Source organism: Gossypium arboreum, chromosome 5, assembly GCF_025698485.1.
Source record: "Gossypium arboreum isolate Shixiya-1 chromosome 5, ASM2569848v2, whole genome shotgun sequence".
NCBI lineage: Eukaryota > Viridiplantae > Streptophyta > Magnoliopsida > Malvales > Malvaceae > Gossypium > Gossypium arboreum.
The window spans coordinates 3,022,682-3,034,847 of NC_069074.1; the positions used below are offsets into that span (position 1 = coordinate 3,022,682).

General features: G+C 30.8%; 1 protein-coding gene across 1 annotated transcript; it reads right to left on the minus strand.

Annotated features, from left to right (window-relative positions):
• Window positions 1-7,699: 7,699 nt before the first annotated feature.
• Window positions 7,700-12,166, minus strand: LOC108456916 (sulfite exporter TauE/SafE family protein 3). The gene is made up of 12 exons (XM_017755654.2): window positions 11,372-12,166; window positions 11,057-11,216; window positions 10,081-10,281; window positions 9,927-9,991; window positions 9,612-9,639; window positions 9,414-9,496; window positions 9,255-9,341; window positions 9,112-9,162; window positions 8,751-8,972; window positions 8,507-8,600; window positions 8,216-8,356; window positions 7,700-8,115 (listed from the first exon to the last, which is right to left on the minus strand). The coding sequence occupies exons 1-12, from the start codon at window positions 11,579-11,581 to the stop codon at window positions 8,030-8,032; spliced, it is 1,428 nt and encodes a 475-aa protein (XP_017611143.1). The 5' UTR covers window positions 11,582-12,166; the 3' UTR covers window positions 7,700-8,029.

The window sequence follows — 12,166 nt, forward strand, 5'->3', positions numbered from 1 at the left end:
TATGTTTTTCCTCGATCTTGAACTAAATTAATAATTTTATTCAAGTTTTCAATTTTAATAAATAATCCACTTCATGTAAATTGGTCATTTCTAACTTTTTTACAAATTTGCCCAAAAAACTTTACTTTTATTCAATTTAGTCCCTGAGCCTAAAACATGCAAATTAGTTATGCTAGCTGAATATTCATACATATTTTCCTCCTCCTCCTCTCCATTCCACATCCTTAATTTATATAATATGCTTATAAGTAGCATTATACATAATTTCACTATTTACTTATATGTATATTCAAAGTTGTCCATTTGAGTCATAGTCACTAAATTATTTATATCTTGAACTAATGAACTCAAAATTAAGATCCGTTAATTTTACCTGAAACTATACTCACATGTCTTATTACCATAAAATTTTTAGAATTTTTGGTTTAGCAAATTAGTGCAGTTTATTCATTAAAGTCTCCCCTATTTTGCTATTTGACAGTTCTGACCACTCTTCACTAAAGTTTAATTATCTCTTTAAAAAAAATTCAAATGATGTTAACAGATATTTCTTATAAAAATAGACTCATTAAGGAATCTAACCATATACATTATGTCCCAAAATTATTTTTGTATACTTTTTAATAAATTTTCCAAGTCAAAACAGGGGATCTCAAAATCATTCTGAACCAGTCTCACAAAAATATAAATATCTCAGAATACAGAATTCCGTTACTTTATATATTTCTTTTATATAAAAATAGACTCAAATAATTTTTAATTCCATATCTCACTCAGCTTCTAATTCAATTTCTAAAATTTTTTGTGATTTTTCAAAGTTAGCCTATTGCTGCTGTCCAAAACTACTTTAGTGCAACATATTGATTACCAAGTTTATAACACTCTTATTTCCATTCTCTACCATATTTCCCATTATTTTCTCTCATTTCCCTTCACTAATATATCAAGAACATGGATCCTTATATAAGAAAACTCTACCTTAACATCATTTTCATGCTTTTGATATTACCTTACATCATAAACTCTACTTAAAATATATTGAAATATTAAAATTCTTTTCTTTTCCCATTCATTTTAATCTTTAACTTGATTTTCTCTCTCCTCCAGCTTCTATTTATTGAATCCAACTTGATATTCCAACTCCCCTTAGTCTCCTTAACATTTTTCTCTCTTGGTAGCTATGAAAATTCTTTTAATTTTTAGGTGAAAATGGTGAATTTTTTATGAAAGGACTAAATTGTAAAGAAATGAAAGTTTACTCTTCTCTTTTCTTTCTAACGTGGGATGCATGAAAATGATGGTGTTGTTCCCTCTTTTTTTTTTGCTTTCCATACACACACATATATATACTAAATAAAATAATAAAATAATAATAAATATCTTATTAAAATATTAAATAAATAATAATTATCTAATTAAATAACTATAAAATATCACCAACATCATCATTACTTTCTAGATTTCTCTCTCTTTCAATTGACCATTTTGCCCTTCGTGATCTTTTAAAATTCCATTATTGAGTCATCACTTAATTTGGTACAATTGCAATTTAGTCCCTCATAATTCTTCACCTATTTAATTTGGTCCTTATTCATCAATTTTCTTTGGTTTCTAGATCATTCCACCCACTATTAGTCTTTTAGCTTTTTCATATTTATATTTTAATCCCTCAAATTTTAAGTATTAACTATTGGGCCACAAAACTTTTCTCACTTTTACAATTTAGTCCTTTCTTGAATCAATATGTAATAATATACTTCCTAGTGACATAACTCAATTTTCTTCTTCTTGTCACTTTTTTTCCTTATTTTATTGTATTAAGGATAATATCTTACTGTAGAAATTTTCGGGGTGTTACATATTCACATCAATAACATACATTTCAAGAATTTAGGAATATAATTCAAGTTACTCGAAATTACTTCGACACTTGTTTGTATACAAAAATCTGCTAATCCCGAACTTTTTTTTCCTCGATCCAGCTTCGTATTTGAATTTTCTAGGTCTAAATAAATAAATTTAATCATCAATATAATGCATTTCATGTTCATATGTAACATTCTCTATAATTCCACTATTATTTGTTGTTCATTCAAAGCTATCTTCTTGCGTTATAGTCACTAAATTATTTATATCTCAAGATATAGAATTTCAAATTAAAAACTGCTTGATGTTTCTAAAACTAGACTCAAATACCTTTCTACCATAAAAATTTCAGAATTTTTGGTTTAGCCAATAATTACAGTAAAATCTTTAAATTTACCCCTGTTCTACTATCTGACAGCTTCGACCCTTCTTTACTAAAAATTAATTATCTCTTAGTATAAAATTTGGATGATGTTTTCGTTTGTTTCTATTGAAAATATACTCATTAATAATTTAAACATGTAAATTTTAACCCCTAATTATTTTTCTCCAATATTTTATGATTTTCCAAAGTCAGAACAGGGGAACCCGAATTCATTATGGCCTTGTCTCACAAAATTTATTATATCTTATGATTTACAATTCAATTTCTTACACCGTTTCTTCTAGAATAAACTAGATTCAATAAGTTTTAATTCTATATTTTTTCCATCCTCTAATTCGATTTCCAAAATTTATGGTGATTTTTCAAATTTAGAATATTGCTGCTGTCCAAAACTGTTTTAGTGAAAGATGTTTATTACCAATTTCCCCCTAAGCTTTTAATAAGTGATAATTTCGTCCCTACTCAATTAACTTCTCAATTGAGTTGACTTTTTTCAATTAACACTTTATTCTATCACTTTAAACTGCTTTATAACCTCTTGGAATCAGAATTCCAGCACTAGACTTTAATTACAAACGTTTCACAATTAGGTCCTAAAAATCAATTTTATTGAAATTACCTAATAAAATCATCTCATAAACAAATTAAAGCTTTAATTTCATGTTATTTAATCATAAAATTACAAAAATTAACCATGGTGACTTTCAATTTCATCCATGAAATCAAAAACTAATGAATTTAATAGTAGGACCTAGTTGTAAAAGTCTTAAAAACACAAAAATTACAATAAAAAGGCAAGGGTTAACTCACTTTGTGAAAAAATTATGAAATACCAGCTTAAATAACCCCTCCTATGGTGTTTTGGCTGATGAGAATGAAGAGAAATCACAAGAAATATAGATATTTCCATATTAGTCCTAATTTTATTTAGTTAATTATGCAATGTTCCAATTTTACCCTTAAATCATCCCCTTTTTTCCTGATTTCATGGTCTCCAGCCCAAATAAATTTTGGGTCCAATTCCCTTTTAAATCCTTTCTCATTAGACACTTAAGCTATTTAATCATCTCACATACTTTTACACTTTTTCCAATTTAGTCCTTTTCATTTAATTGACTACTCAAACATTAAAATTTTCTAACGAAATTTTAATACCACATTAATAACATTTCATAAATATTTATAAAAATATTTTTGACTTGGTTTTACGAGATCAAGGTCTCGATACCTTATTTTTACCCAATTTCTTTAATAATTTCTTTTTACTAACTAACTACTAAATCGGTAAAATTTTTCTATCGATATTTTCATACTATTTTTCTATCATATCAATATTCATGCAAAAATATTAAAATAAATTTCTCTTTAAATCGAATTTGTGGTTACAAAACCTGTAATAGCCTAAATTTTCAGTGGTGTCGGAATAGTTATTCGAAATCACTAAATCCGAAAAATGAGTAGAAAATATGAATAATTTAGTGAATATAAGTTCAATGTGAAGTTAGAAAAATTTTTGAAATAGCGAATAATATACTAGAAATAAATATTTAATAAAATTAGAATCGGGAGCGAGATATCGAGAGTTTTAAAATTTTAAAACGAGCCATAAATATTTATATTAAAGTTTCGTCTAGAAATTACGAAACTTTAAAGTTTCGATAGTTAATTGAATAAAAAGGACTAAATTGTAACAAATATAAATTTATGGGAAATGATTAAATAGCTTAAATGATAAAAGAAAGAGGGTTTAAAAGGAAAATAGACCCAATTTCTATTTGGCCTGGAAGGCAAGGGGCATGAAATCAGTAGGAAAATTGATGAATTAAGGGTAAAATTGGAATATTGCAAAATTTACTTAATAAACTAGGACTAAAGTGGAATTATCTAGATTTCTCATTATTTTTCTGCATTATCATCAGCAAAAACACCATAGAAGGGTTTTCTTAAGCTGTTTTTTCATATTTTTACTGCAAGTAAGTTCAATTCTTGATTATTTCTTGAAATATTTTTGTTTTTATGACTTTTACAATTAGGTCCACTTGTTGAATTCACTAGTTTTTGATTTTATGAAAGAAATTGGAAGTTTCTATGAATATGTGCTGGAAGTTTATGATAATTTAGCATGAAATTAGAGCTTTAAATTGTTTATATGCTGATTTTATTGAAAGAATTGAATAGAAAGTGAATGTTTGGGACCTAATGGTGAAAGAGTTTGAAGTTAGGGTTTTATGTGGAAATTCTAAATTTAAATAATTGTGAAATAACTTATAATTTCTAGGTAAAGCATTAATTGGGAAAAATTAGCTTCATTGAGGGGTTAATTGATCAAGGACTGAATTGTATGAACTGTGAAATTTGGGGCAAAAATCAAAATAAATATTTGCACTAAAACAGTTTTGGACAGCAGCAGTAGTCTAACTTTGAAAAATCACCAAAAATTGTAGAAATCGAATTATAGAATGAATAAAATATGAAATTAAAGCTTATTGAGTCTAGTTTCTTATAGAAGAAACGGTGTAAGCAACAAAATTGTAAATCATGAGATATAATATATTTTGTAAGATAATGTCAGAATGAATTCGGGTTCCCTGTTCTGACTTTGAAAAATTATAAAAAAATTGAATAAAAATAATTAGGGGCTTAAATTTATATGTTTAGAATCTTGAATGAGTCTATTTTCAAGAGAAACAAACGGGAAAATCATTTGAATCCTATACGAGGAGATAATTAATTTTTAGTGAAGAAGGGTTGGAACTGTTAGACAGCAGAACATGGGAGACTTCAATGAATAAACTGTATTAATTGACCCAACCAAAAATTATGAAATTTTTACAGTAAGAAGATATGCGAGTCTAGTTTCAGGGAAAATTAGCGATCTTAATTTTGAGTTCTGTAGCAAAAGATAAAAATAATTTAGTGACTATGACACGGATGGACAGCATTGGAATATACATAAGTAAATAATGAAATTATAGATAATATTACTTATAAGCGGGTTGAAGATGAAGTCAATACTGATAAGTGAATGATTTTACAATGATAGATCGAGAACCCAAGCAAGTCGAGGAAAAGAAAAAGTAGTGATTAGTCCCCGAACTTTCACAAATTTTGCAAATCGACCGGTAAGTTCATATGGTTGAAGTTTAATGATTATATGTTAATTTTATGAATTATATAATGTATGATGAAATATATTTATTGATGAATAGAGAATAAAATAACAACCCGAAAATCGAATAAATGATCAAATTGAGCGGAACGTCAGATTTGAGTACTTCTGATCAGTGACAAGTGATAAGTGGTAGCTTTAGCTACACTTATCTGATTAGTGACAAGTGATAAATGATAAGTGGTAGCTTTGGCTACACTTATCTAATCAATGACAAGTGATAAGTGGTAGTTTTAGCTACACTTATCTGATCAGTAACAAGTGATAAATGTGATCAGTGTAATATCGTGACAGGACTATGACTTCAAAAAGTGATAAGTGATCATACGCAAGACCATAGTTATACTATGGCAAAGTGAAAGTGAAGTACTCAATTTTCCGTAATCGTTCCCTAATTTGGTTAAAGAATGATATGTGACAAATGGGCCCAAAAGAATTAAAGAAAATGGATAAGTGGTAGTAGGTTTATACAAGGAAACTCACCAATGACTATGGTTGACAGGTGAACTTAATAATTGTGTATATTGTATAAGTGTATAAATATTTGGTAAGATTTATGTTTTATGCCTATGAACTTACTAAGCTTCTATAAGCTTACTTGAGTGTATTCAATGTCTCTTGCAGATTGACGTGGAAGTATACGGAGGATCGGATCAACACAGAGGATCACACTATCCAGATTATCTCCGGTAGCTTTTGTAAATTTCCTTTTTGATTTATATAGCATGTATAAGGTTTGATGATTATATAAATGCTAAGACTTGTTTAATGAATATACATTAAATAAAGAATGATGAATATGTTAAATAGTATGATTATAATAGAAGTATAATTTGGTATCAAATTGATTGAAATGAATTGGTTGGTTGGGTTGGTCTCGGTTTTAAAATTTGCAGGGAAGGTTAGATATTTATAAAGGGGTTATATTGAAAAAAAAAAACTTTGGGATTTTGCGAAAAATTCCCTATGGTTTCGATTTAATTCTGGTTTGGTCTCGAAGCATGTTTTGGGCTTTGGAGGCCCATCTAAAGGACGTCATGACATGTTTTAGTAAATGAATAGTATTTAACTCGTATTAATGAAAAAAATTAATTCGGTAAACTCCGGTAATGCCTCGTACCCTATTTCGGTGACGAATACGGATAAGGGGTGTTATAAAACCACTGTTCTGATAACCTTAAATTTAGGGCATTACAAAAATAGTCACTTTATCGTTAAGATCTATTACCTCCCAAACAGCAGTCTGATGTGATAGTTAAATGTCAACGTGGATGTGCCAATTGGGATGAGAAAAGTTCAATTTTATTATTATTATGAAGTTACCATTAGAGAAGAGAAGAGCAGAACGATAGATAAGAGGAAGAAAACTCATTACTTACTGTAATCCATGATATTTGATGCATTGAATTTATTACTTACTATAATATTTGAACCCAAAACCCAGTTAAAGGAGAAAAAAAACTCATTACTTACAGTAATACATGCTTCGACCCTTCATTAAATCGATCCTTTATTATTTCATTTTGAATAAAAAAATCTAACCAATTGATGGAGCACTTAATTTTATTTCTATTGTTTCGATTCAGTATAGATGATTGTGAAAATGAGTAGCCTTTTCAATCAAAACGGAAATGAAAACTAAAAGAAAAAAGAGACCAAGGGTTTTTTTTTTCTTTCAATTCAATGATTAGTATGATACATTGGTTTTGATTATTTCAAGAATCCCAATTAATTTTTTAAATTTATTTAGAAAATTCAATTAATTAAAATTATTTAATTAAAAATCAATTAATTTACTTGGTTGGACATTCAAGTTGGCATTTAAAACCCATTTTAATTGCTCTGTCAGACATCATTAGAGAGATAACAGATCTTAATGACAGAATGATCTTTTTATAACAAAACGATAACGTAAGTAATTAAAACAACATTTCAAACATAACTGACCAAATTGTAACCTAAGACAAATAAAAATAACTATTTTGACTATTTATCCTGAAAGTTATATTTTTATATTAAATTAAATAATTATATCACTTTAGAAATGACTCTCAGTACTCAGTTGACTATGTTTTAGTATATAAATTAATTTTAATTGAAAAGATATTATTTTCTTACAATTTTTTTACTTAGTTTTCTAATTTAAAACTACTACTTGTTGAATGACCAAAGCAGGCATAAATGTTGAGGAGTGCGAAGTTTGAATCATAGTAATTGATATCGCATTGATACTGCTGGTGCCGCATGGTAGGATTTAAATTTTCGATATGTTTGGGCTGTTTTTGATCCATTTGCATTTCCATGTCATGCTCATATTGTTTTCAAAATAGTCAAATCAGCAGGGAGGCTGATGAACCAGAAATAAACAACCAAATAACAGGAAGCTATAATTCCACTCATCTAGACAATTTCTGAATATTGTCACTAAATGTATCTCATAATTATAAAACGGAACGTAAAGTGAAAAATGGGAATTGTGTAAAGAATGGAAATTATTGACCATCTTCTTTCTTCCCCAAAACGCAACAAATGGAACAAGTAAAAGTCTAGCCTAATTTACAGGAGACTTCAGGGGGTGGATCAATTGAGAGATGAAATAACCTGAGATATCAGCTTTCGTACTTGCACAGGTTCTCGAATCCCATGTACTCGTGCCGCTCGATTTTCCCGATCATGTTTGATATGCCAACACCACCTACCAAAAGTCAGCCAAGAATTGTTTTTTGAGAAGTTTGAAGCCAAAAAAAAAAAAAAAAAAGTCTTGTCAAAACAATTGGAGGAATATCAAAGCTCACCTAGTGATATTGCACTGACAAATATTGTGGAGGCTAGAATGAAGATGATCAAAGATGCCCTTCCAAATAAAATTATCAGCTTTCGGACAACATGCTGTCCGATAAAGGCAGCAACTGTAGCTACCCCAGTGAAGTACAGAGCTGCAAAATAAAGTACGGAATACGTCATGTAACTCCTGGGAAAATGTGGAACAACGATATGTTCATGTAGACGCAACATCCCTTGCAGGTTTCAATGTTCCCTTTTATTTCAATCAATAAAATTATCGCACTGTTGAGATACCAACTTACCGTAAGGTACTGGAAAACGCTTCAGAAGGTAATATTCTACAACAGACATGGATGAGGAAAATGTCATGGCAAAGGTAGCTGTAGCACTTGATACCTGCATGGAAGTTGGTAAGAAGCCAAAAGAACAAAAATTACAAACATTGGATCATCTTCAAGGTCATAATGAGACAAGAACTGATTTTCCCTCCAATGTGATCATCATTCCAATTAACATATGAAGGTCAAAGGGCACAAAGAAACTCACTTGAGGAGGGACACCCAACTCCAAGAATAGTGGACCCATGATAAATCCTCCTCCTAGGCCAAGCAGACCGCCGACAACTCCAGCTAGTACTCCAAAAGCACAGTAGGTAACAAGCTGGGCTACTCGAAAACTTGTGCCATGTTCTCCCTTGGATGCAATAACTCTATATCCTTTATAGAGACTAACTGCCTCATATAGAGATACCCCAACTGAAACTGGGATCTGGACAGAAAAAGGATACATTCAACCAGGCCTCAAAGAAATCATTGTGACGAGGATCAATGATGATCCTCAATGTTAAAAAATTATATCTAGATCATGCCAGTCAGCATTGCAAAGAGGCAAAAGAGATAGAATGTACCTGCAGCAAGTTCAACACCCAATACAATGCTGAACAAGTAGTTGTATTATTCTGTTGCCAAAAGTCGTGTTCATCAGTTATGCCTCAATGATTCATATTCTGTTAAATATTTGAACCATAAAAAAAGGCAGAGGAAATATAACCTTGGTAATCTGCAGTACAAGGAATGCAATCCAAACGAAACAAAGGAGTCCAAGTTCTTTCCAACAAACATTCTCCAAAATAGAGACCTGCAATGACGTAGTTATTAATATAGAAAACAAAAAGGAACTTGGTAACAGCAGATTACAAAGTCAACCTACTTCTTTATCTGAGTTGTCCTTAGGAGGATCACTGCTTGGGCCACTAGGAAGAGGCTTGTATTCCACATCTCCACTACCAGTTTCTGATGTCATATGACAAGTATATGGGCTCAGGTCAGAACGAAAAGCATGAGGAAAGGATCACCAAATGATCTTAAGAACCAACTAAAGGAAAAAAAAAAAAAGTAAACAACTGACCATTTGGTTCCAAACGCCTAGCGGCCTCCTAAAATCCAAGAGGAGAAGCTTTCAGATAGTTAGCAATTAATTTTAATAATATAAACACAACACACACTGAATGAGAAAGTCACTTCATTGTTTTTAGTAGATTAAGCAGCACAAAGGTGAAATTCTGAATGAAATTATGCAGAAGTTGTCAGCGCTTATGATATTCTGAAATAAAAAATCCTTGAAATCTTTCAACTGGCCATTGATGAAAACAGAAATAAATTATTTTAAAAGTTATGACAATCGCTACACATCAGTATGAGTGAGTGAGTTAAAAGAAATCACCTTTTTCAGTATGGTTTCCTTTTTCCACGTTTCTACACCCTTGAAGAATGCCTTTGTTGATGTTCCTGCAAACCATCCGATTGATTGAAATTAAAGATCGTTCTACAAGAACATTATGCCCAGCAAACGCAACACTAAATCAGCCAACCATTACCTAGAAAGAGAATAATAAGTAAAACTGTGACCATCCAATCTGCAAAGAGCACATTAAAAGTGACTCCAATGCTAATTCCCATCATGAGCATTGGCTGGATAAGAAGAGCCAAATCATAATCAATGATAGGCATATCCAGTGTAGGATGCCTTAGCTTAAGGTTGTAGTAAACAGTTGAAGCTGCTGCACCCATGATCATACCTAGGAAAATGCCAAAAAAACACAGAAAGCATAAACTCGTCTATATTATATCAGGCTCGTTCGTTTTGGTAATGACTGATTAATAGGATTCAGAATTCTCACATTAATGCATTTATAACTCATATAATTTTTGGAAGCATCAAATAAAACACACCTATTTATTTCCCTTGTTAGTGTTGGCTAGGAAATTCCAAAATCTAGGAATCGAAGTTAGCTTACAAGCAAAACTGTAACTGCGATTTTCAATTACTGAAGTATGGATCAACACAAAACAAGATGAGTAGATTCCTTTCTTTTATTTTCTTTAAAACCAAACTCAATGTTCTGATATAGCAACAAAATCTTTTAATAAATTCCCATTCTTTTTATATTTCAAGGGACCTCCTGCACCTGAGCTATACGCTTAAGCTCAAGAACAAATCAAAGCAGATAAGAAATAGTGTTTACATATATACATACATATATACAGAGAGAGACAGAGAGAGAGAGAGAGAGAGAGAGAGACTGATAAGAAAGAGTTAGTTAAAAATAACATATTGAGGAAATCCTTTTCTCTTGATTCTTGAAAAGTGAAATTGGTAAACATATTAACTAAAAGGAACACTTTACCCAGAAGAAACACGGTACTCCTTTTTTTTTTTTCTTTTTCCCAATTTTTCGTTATTATTTGCTTCATAAAAAATTTCACCATCTTCTTTATCTCTCCTAAACATTAAAAAGAAGAAGAAGAAGAAGAAGCTTATTTGAACATAAACATCAGATTCAAAAAACTTACATTTTGAAATAGCTGTGGCTGATTTTGCATCAAACCCAATAATAAGGCTAAGCATAGGAACAAAAATGCCACCTCCACCAACTCCACCTACACTCCCAAACGCTGCTCCAAAGAATCCAATTATACTTCCCAGCACAATTTGCCAATTAAATTCCATTTCCTATTCCCCAAAAAACATGAATCCAAAAGGTTAAAAAAACTATAAATTAAGGTAAAAAACCAATCAAAGACGTTAAAACAACAATCCAGCGAAGTGAAAAGGAAAACATTTTTATGATTTGTAAAAAGGAATTCTAATGGTGTGTATATACTTACAGGCCAAACATGGTGATAACCTGATTCATCAGATTGCCACAAGAAGTTAATAGCTTTGAGGAAATAATTATTGTTTGTTTCAGACTCCTTGACAGATTCTCCATTCCTCAAGCTTCTCTCAGCTGAAACTAGCATAAAAGCTACACCAAAATTGAAGAAATTCAACATTATCGACCTCAAAACACTCGGTTTTACACCAAATTTCGCCATCTTGATAATAAAACTCGACCAACTTTCTGTTTTTGAGTCTCTCGCTCTTCTAACAAAACAAATAAGACACCTTTTTTGGTATCAGAATCTCTCCTTTTCTACCGTTAGCTGACAAATAACAACGTCAAAAAGGCGTTCAGTTTCCAAGGATGCAAAATGGATGAAAACAAACAAGATTAGATAGATTTAGGGATTCAAAACCAAAAATAAAAAAAAAATTGTAGAGAGATGATTTTTTCGGATTCGAGATTTGGGAAAAAAAAACGTGAACGCTGAAAATGAAGAAAAGAATCACAATTCTTCGTCACTACGACTCACGTCTCTGTTTTTCTTTGTGAAAAAAGAGAAAATGACTTTCTTTACATGGCACACTCGGAAAATAAATACAGAATAAAGTGGATAACAATAAAACTGAGATCTTTCTTTGATTTGACGCAGTTTGTTTGTGGTTAGGTGGGAACTTGGACAGGTTGACTATTTGCCCCATTCACCATTCGGGTGGATCTCCATATCCACCTCGCTCGTTCATACAACATTTTACTTTACGTGTTAATTTGGTTAAACTTGGCTATCTGTCCTTTGCAA